The sequence below is a fragment of the Ctenocephalides felis genome, unplaced genomic scaffold, assembly GCF_003426905.1.
Source record: "Ctenocephalides felis isolate EL2017-DRISC unplaced genomic scaffold, ASM342690v1 CF-g0.4_SCAFFOLD_01170, whole genome shotgun sequence".
In the NCBI taxonomy this organism is placed as follows: Eukaryota; Metazoa; Arthropoda; class Insecta; order Siphonaptera; family Pulicidae; genus Ctenocephalides; species Ctenocephalides felis.
Window position 1 is genome coordinate 40,328,810 of NW_020537324.1, and position 8,643 is coordinate 40,337,452.

The 8,643-nt window shown below is 34.0% G+C and overlaps 1 protein-coding gene across 1 annotated transcript; it reads left to right on the forward strand.

The window, feature by feature from the left end:
• Positions 1–248: 248 nt before the first annotated feature.
• Positions 249–839, forward strand: LOC113367226. The gene has a single exon (XM_026608853.1). It carries the CDS (start codon positions 249–251, stop codon positions 837–839), a length of 591 nt encoding a protein of 196 aa, XP_026464638.1.
• The last annotated feature ends 7,804 nt before the right edge of the window (positions 840–8,643 follow it).

An 8,643-nucleotide genomic window follows, 5' to 3' on the forward strand; every position in this document is an offset into this window, starting at 1 on the left:
TTTATGAATTAAATGAATCAAAATATGCAATTATACGGCAATTACAAAAAGAAGTTTATAATAAAGAATTAACTAAGTTAAATATTAATCAAGACTCGTCCAACGCTTTTGAAAAATCATTGCTAAAACTGAATCCGTTTGTAGGTGCGAACGATTCATTGCGAGTGGGCGGGAGACTACGGCGTGCAAATATTCCATACGATCAAATGCACCCGATAATTTTACCAGCAAAGCATCCAATAATAACAATGATTATTAGGCAAGAACATTTGCGTTTACTACATGCAGGAACCCAAACTACTCTCGCTAATATAAGACTTAGATACTGGCCTATAAATGGTAGAAGAGAGGTTAAAGAGGTTATTCATAGTTGCGTCATTTGTTATAAATTCAGAGTAACAACACAAACGCAATTGATGTCCGATCTACCACTAAGCAGAATTAATCCTGTAAGACCTTTTTTAAACGTAGGGACCGACTACGCCGGCCCAATTATGCTAAAATCAACTAGATTGCGCAAGGCTCCTTTAATAAAATCGTACATTGCGCTTTTTATTAGTTTTGTTACCAAGGCGATACATTTAGAGTTAGTAACAAGCTTATCCACAGACGCTTTCATTGCCGCCTTAAGACGTTTCATATCGCAACGCGGTCGCTGCGCCACGATTCATAGTGATAATGGTACAAATTTTGTAGGAGCAAAGCACCATTTACACGAACTTTTTAAATATTTTAAGAATGAACAAGAAAGAAACAAATTAATTGAAGCCGTATCAGTGGAGGGCATCGAATGGAAATTCATTCCAGCTCATGCTCCACACTTTGGGAAGGGGCTATAAAATTAGTTAAATTGCACATACGCAGAGTAATAGGCAACACAATATTAACATTTGAAGAGTATTACACATTTCTAACCCCAGTAGAAGCCATAGTAAATTCGCGTCCATTGATAGCTGTTTCCGATGACGTTACGGATTGCGGATACTTAAGCCCGGGACACTTTTTAATTAATGATGTGATAGCCTCATTTCCTGAGCCCCAATCAAAATGTAATAATGATATATTGAAATGTTGGCAAGATGTCAATAACTTAAAACATATATTTTGGAATCGCTGGTCCACCGAATATTTGTCACAACTACAAGGTCGAAAAAAATGGTACAAAACCAACCCCAATCTCAAAAATGGGACAATTGTTTTAATTGAAGGGGATAATACTCCACCTCTCCAATGGAACATCGCGAAGGTAATTGAGACAAAAAAAGGACCAGACGATAGAATACGAGTTGCAATAGTTAAAACTGCTAAAGGTTTGTATACCAGACACCAGTTAATACACAAAATTATTAATTAACGTAATTATAAGATTATTTCAATTTCAAATTTCAAATTATTTAGATATAACATAATTATTCAATTTTAATTAATAAACAATTAGTTGATAAGTTTTATTTCATTTGATCATAGCATTAAGGATTAGAGTAAATAATAATAATTATATTAAATTTTAATAAAGTATATTAAATTGAAGTTTTAGAAAACATTTTTGAGTTTGATCATTATATAATTAATAAGTTTTATATGTTTAATACGTTTTAGTTCAAATTTTAATTTTGATCAAATATCTCAAGGCCTGACATAAGCCATGGTTGTTGGCGGTTGGGGCCCCAGAATGGAGCGAATTGCTGCTCCAATGTTCAAAAACTGCAACAACGCACAAGCAGAAAGCTGTTCGCTTCATACAGGGAAATAAAAAACATTTTACCCAAAAATATTAGGTATTATAATAACCAGTACAAGTTTAAGCGTCAAGAAGAAAGCACATAAAAAGTACCCGCTTGACGAGCGAAAGCAGTCACAATTCTTTTAAGTTTGTTATTATAATTAACCGCCCAACTCGCGAAACTAGTCAAAATTAAACTAAAATAATATTATAGAATCTTACTAATAAGTGAAATGCATTATTCAATTACAAGGTGTGTTTCAATATAAACCCAATTTTACATTTATGGGAAATGTCCCAGGATTTTTTTCCTTTACGTGAATATTATTTTATTATGATTAAATTGTAGTAAGTAGTTTTGTTTGTAGTTTTATTTATATACAAAAACGTTAGTAAACGGGCTGCAAGTGTTACTAGAGACTCAAAATATCAACTTTTAAAATATGAAATGTTAATATGAAAATGCACTTTTTGGCATATTTTTCTCAAACACGGTGCTATGAAAGATCTCATTTGTAGAATTATATACTCATCGGTATTTATAAAACATTTTCTAAGTTATATTATTTTTTATTTATGTTATTTAAATTCAGAACCTAAATGTGGTGTCGATCAAATAGACATTTTGTCGAATAACATTTTCCCCGTTTTAATTTTCCAGAATTTATCGAAGAATAGATAGTAATATATGAAGATCCGGGGTTAAAAAGGTCCACCACCGATGTGTCAAAAATCAGTAAAGTCAAAAACAATATTTGAAAGTAGAGAAAAAAAGATGTATAACCAGCTATAACCTTGATTTGAAAATGGTAATCTTTCAAATGGGGAAGATAAACGGTAATCTTTGAAAATCCATAATAAAAGTGTTTTCTTCCATTGGTAGTTTTTTAGCATTAATTAAAAATGTAATTATTTTGTAAAATACCTTTGAATTTATAATAAGGCTGTGAACCTTTTTGCCACCTGCCCGTTTCAAATTTCCCCGCCTATAGGGTAAAAAGGTCCAGAAATTTTTAAAACACATCAAAAAAGCACATTTTTACAATGATGAAGTAAAAGGCAGTTTACTAAACGTAGTCAGATAATTGTTTGTTTGATATGTGTTATTTGTTGTGATATAATTGTTATGGTTTTCACAATATAGTTTTTATTTGCTCAAAGTCAAATTGGACCTTTGTGCCTCGCCCTGCCCTACACATGTACTTTTTATTAAATTTACTTTAATTTATCGAATGTTACTTGAAACTTTTCAATAAGCAGAATTAATTCATTTTTTATCTCTTCTCGCAAAAATTTGAAAATTTTGTATAAGCTTAGTAGTATTATTTACAATTATACACAAAATCCAGAATCCAAAAAGAATCTGAAAAACTTGAAACGTAATCAATAAGTCGAAAGACCAAAAAAGACTTGGATGGATTATACTATGTTTTCTATAGAAAGTGTATAAATCTTCCAATTTGATTGTATTGACAAAATATAGACAAACTAGTAAGGTTTATTGTTTTTATAATACTGCATTGTATATAGCTTTCAAACAACACATTCTTATACACTTAAAGTATTAATAATTTTGATCTAGAAATTGTTTAGAATATACCTTACTTAGCAAAACAACGTTTGCCGGGTCAGCTAGAATATATATATATATATATATATATATATATATATATATTAGGGTGGGCCAATTTTTTGCATATTGAGGCACCTCGCTAATTTAACTTTTTACATCATTTGAAACAATATTGTAAAAAAAAGCATAACCCGCAAATGAATTTAAAGTCAGCGAAAAATTTAAAACATTATTTAATTTAAAGGAAAAATTGAAAAATCTCATGAAAATTATATTATGACATATATCGAGTTATTCATCATTTTATTCGTAATTTTATTCTGCATCTTTCGTACGAACAAAGTTTTTTCGTATCTTTTACCGTTTCGGAGAAAATCGATAAAAACTATTGAAAACTTGCATTAAAAAATCGGATTTTCTTCTTAAAAAAGAAGAAAAAACAATATAACTACAAATAAATTTGTTTTATATTCATTGAGATCTATAAAAATCAATAAATACATATTTCAATACAAAAGTTTAAAAAAAAACAAAAAAAAAACACCTAAAAACTCAATAATTCACTATAATTCGTATTGTCCATATATATAAAACTGTTTGAACATCTAAAAAATTTTCGAAAAAAATTTGTCTATCATAAGGGTTCGCAGTTCGAAAATTTTCCAGACTTTTGTCTTGACGATTCACACCGTAACCCGGAGCGACGCTTCGCCGCAGGTCAAATGCACATCGCTTGGGACTCAGTCTTAATACTTACGGTGTGGCCGCGCGCCTACTATAGGGGGATATATCGCGTCGTATGTGATGCGATCAACTTTTGGCAAAAGTTCGCTGTGTTGTTCAGGCAGGTTTGAATATTATTCCCCGGTGTATTTTATACATTATATTCGATACTTTTAGTCTGTCAATTATATAGCGGCGTTACTTTTAATAATGTCGTAGACCGTGTTTGGAATTATATACGTCGTATATGTTCGGATATCGGTTTACGGCCGGGTTCTGGACCTTATTTATAAGTGTTCAACCATACTGTACAGCATATCCGCGGGCATGTGTCGTTGACGCAAAGACTCTTATGCGGAAAATAAAATATACAAATGCAATCAACTCAATACTCTCCGAGCGAGAATAAAAGTGAGTTATGACGATGAATTTGCCCCGAAGTTTCAATCTAACGAAGGGTAAAGAGACTAAATAAACCGGGTCGCAGACCGCTAATGTTATATACGGACCGCCGTTTCGACGGTTGTTTAAGGTCTAGCCTCTGTGTAAGCGCAGAATTTATAAAAGTTGCCGGGTTTAGACCGTCGTGAGACAGGTTAGTTTTACCCTACTGATGAATTGTCGTTGCGATGGAATTTCTGCTCAGTACGAGAGGAACCGCAGGTTCGGACGTGGTGCAAAGCTACCATCCGTGGGTATGCCTGAACAACTCTAAGGCCATATCCTTTCTAGATAACAACGATATTTTGAGGAGTCTCGTGAGTCAAAAGACTCAATACAATGTGATTTATTAGGTATTTGGCGCACGCCGTTTATCGCACGAGCCATTTTAGCCGTTTTATAGCGGTCGATCATGGTTCACTAGTTCGATGTAGAGACTCGGAATCGTTTATAGACGACTTTTAGGTACCAGGCGGGATGTTGTATTTGGTAGAGCAGTTACCACGCTGCGATCTGCTGGAACACAGCCTTTGGCTTGGGGATTCGTCATGTTGGCTTGGCGTCACCCCACGCTCTTAGAGCATAAGCCTTAAGCCGTCGCATTGCAGTATGCCACATTCAGTATGACTTGACCCTCAGAAAGTTGTACATATTGTACATGTGATACTTCTTTGGTATCTACTTAGCTATTTTGTACAACGTGCCTAATTCAGCACGTTAGGCAAAACTTATCGGCATATTCCCATACTAGAAATATTCATTATTTCTTTAAATAACTATAAGGCTATATAAATAGTTGTAAAATTTGTGAGAGTTAACGAAGAGTATTTGTTTTTAAGAGAAACTTTTCGTATTTCTTATTATGAATATATGATATCTTTTATTTAATTCTATATAAGGGAGAATGTTTTTTCAAGTTCTTGGAAATGCGTACAAGTTACTAATTAAATGAAATGCGTACAAGTTGCTAATAAGCAAAGTACGTATAAGTTATCAATAATGGAAAATGCGTGCAAGTGGTCAATGTGTAAAATACGTGCAAGTTGTTAATGTGCAAAATACGTGCAAGTTGCCATTTTTATTTAATTTTTGTAATATACTCTAAATCTATAATAAATAGTAACTCAGCTTGACCTAAAATCTTGCTACAAAACAGGTTAAAAACATTTCTCGGCTTTTCAATATCAGTAACTAACGGCTACCGTGAACTACATCAAGTTTTAGGGGACATTAGCGAAGAAGCTTAACCTAGAAATTTGCATCGAAACAGGTTAAAAACATTTCTCGGGTACCGCGAACTACATCAAGTAAACTTTTAAGGGACATTAGCGAAGAAGCGTAACCTAGAAATTTGCATCGAAAAGGTTAAAAAAAATTTCGGGTACCGCGAACTACATCAAGTAAACTTTTAGGGGACATAAGCGAAGAAGCGTAACCTAGAAAGTTGCATCGAAACTGGTTAAAAACATTTCTCGGGTACCGCGAACTACATCAAGTAAACTTTTAGGAGACATTAGCGAAGAAGCGTAACCTAGATTCTTGCATCGAAACAGGTTAAAAACATTTCTCGGCTTTTTGAATACGTGCAAGTTGACAATTATGTAAAATACGTGCAAGTTGACAATTATGTAAAATACGTGTAAGTTGTCAATGTACAAAATACGTGCAAGTTGCTATTTCTATTTAATTTTGTATCATACTCTAAATCAGTAATAACTTTCAATCTACAAATATTTCAAATCTTTTATAACAAAATATTCGGTATTTATACATATTATTGCGCAAAACATCCGAAAAGTTGCTATAGGGATAACTGACTTGAAGCGCGATGTATCCGAAAAGTTACCATAGGGATAACTGACTTGAAGCGCGATGTATCCGAAAAGTTACCACAGGGATAACTGAGTTGAAATTTTGTTCTTAGCAAAGAAATATTAGAAAATTTTGAAAAAAATATATGAACACACTTAACCATTTATATATCATTTTATTCGTAATTTTATTCTGCATCTTTCGTGCGAACAAAGTTTTTTCGTATCTGTTACCGTTTCGGAGAAAATCGATGAAAACTATTGAAAACTTGCATTAAAAAATCGGATTTTTTTTAAAAAAGAAGAAAAAATAATATAACTACAAATAAATTTGTTTTATATTCATTGAGATCTATAAAAATCAATAAATACATATTTCAATACAAAAGTTTAAAAAAAACAAAAAAACACCTAAAAACTCAATAATTCACTTTAATTCGTATTGTCCATATATATAAAACTGTTTGAACATCTAAAAAATTTTTCGAAAAAAATTTGTCTATCATAAGGGTTCGCAGTTCGAAAATTTCCCAGACTTTTGTCTTGACGATTCACACCGTAACCCGGAGCGACGCTTCGCCGCAGGTCAAATGCACATCGCTTGGGACTCATTCTTAATACTTACGGTTTGGCCGCGAGCCTACTATAGGGGGATAGATCGCGTCGTATGCGATGCGATCAACTTTTGGCAAAAGTTCGCTGTGTTGTCCAGGCAGGTTTGAATATTATTCCCCGGTGTATTTTATACATTATATTTGATACTTTTAGTCTGTCAACTATATAGCGGCGTTACTTTTAATAATGTCGTAGACCGTGTTTGGAAATATATACGAGTACGTCGTATATGTTCGGATGTCGGTTTACGGCCGGGTTCTGGACCTTTATAAGTGTTCAACCATACTGTACAGCATATCCGCGGGTATGTGTCGTTGACGCAAAGACTCTTATGCGGAAAATAAAATATACAAATGCAATCAACTCAATACTCTCCGAGCGAGAATAAAAGTGAGTTATGACAATGAATTTGCCCCGAAGTTTCAATCTAACGAAGGGTAAAGAGACTAAATAAACTGGGTCGCAGACCGCTAATGTTATATACGGACCGCCGTTTCGACGGTTGTTAAAGGTCTAGCCTCTGTGTAAGCGCAGAATTTATAAAAGTTGCCGGGTTCAGACCGTCGTGAGACAGGTTAGTTTCTGCTCAGTACGAGAGAAACCGCAGGTTCGGACGTGGTGCGAAGCTACCATCCGTGGGTATGCCTGAACGACTCTAAGGCCATATCCTTTCTAGATAACAACGATATTTTGAGGAGTCTCGTGAGTCGAAAGACTCAATACAATGTGATTTATTAGGTATTCGGCGCACGCCGTTTATCGCACGAGCCATTAAAGCCGTTTTATAGCGGTCGATCATGGTTCACTAGTTCGATGTAGAGACTCGGAATCGTTTATAGACGACTTTTAGGTACCAGGCGGGATGTTGTATTTGGTATAGCAGTTACCACGCTGCGATCTGCTGGAACACAGCCTTTGGCTTGGGGATTCGTCATGTTGGCTTGGCGTCACCCCACGCTCTTAGAGCATAAGCCTTAAGCCGTCGCATTGCAGTATGCCACAATCAGTATGACTTGACCCTCAGAAAGTTGTACATATTGTACATGTGATACTTCTTTGGTATCTACTTAGCTATTTTGTACAACGTGCCTAATTCAGCACGTTAGGCAAAACTTATCGGCATATTCCGATAATAGAAATATTCATTATTTCTTTAAATAACTATAAGGCTATATAAATAGTTATAAAATTTGTGAGAGTTAACAAAGAGTATTTGTTTCTAAGAGAAACTTTTCGTATTTCTTATTATGAATATATGATATCTTTTATTTAATTCTATATAAGGGAGAATGTTTTTTCAAATTCTTGGAAATGCGTACAAGTTACCAATTAAATGAAATGCGTACAAATTGCTAATAAGCAAAGTACGTATAAGTTATCAATAATGGAAAATGCGTGCAAGTTGTCAATGTGTAAAATACGTGCAAGTTGTTAATGTGCAAAATACGTGCAAGTTGCCATTATTATTTAATTTTTGTAATATACTCTAAATCTATAATAAATAGTAACTCAGCTTGACCTAAAATCTTGCTACAAAACAGGTTAAAAACATTTCTCGGCTTTTTAATATCAGTAACTTACGGGTACCGTGAACTACATCAAGTAAACTTTTAGGGGACATTAGCGAAGAAGCGTAACCTAGAAATTTGTATCGAAACAGGTTCAAAACATTTCTCGGGTACCGCGAACTACATCAAGTAAACTTTTAGGGGACGTTAGCGAAGAAGCGTAACCTAGAAATTTGCATCGAAACAGGT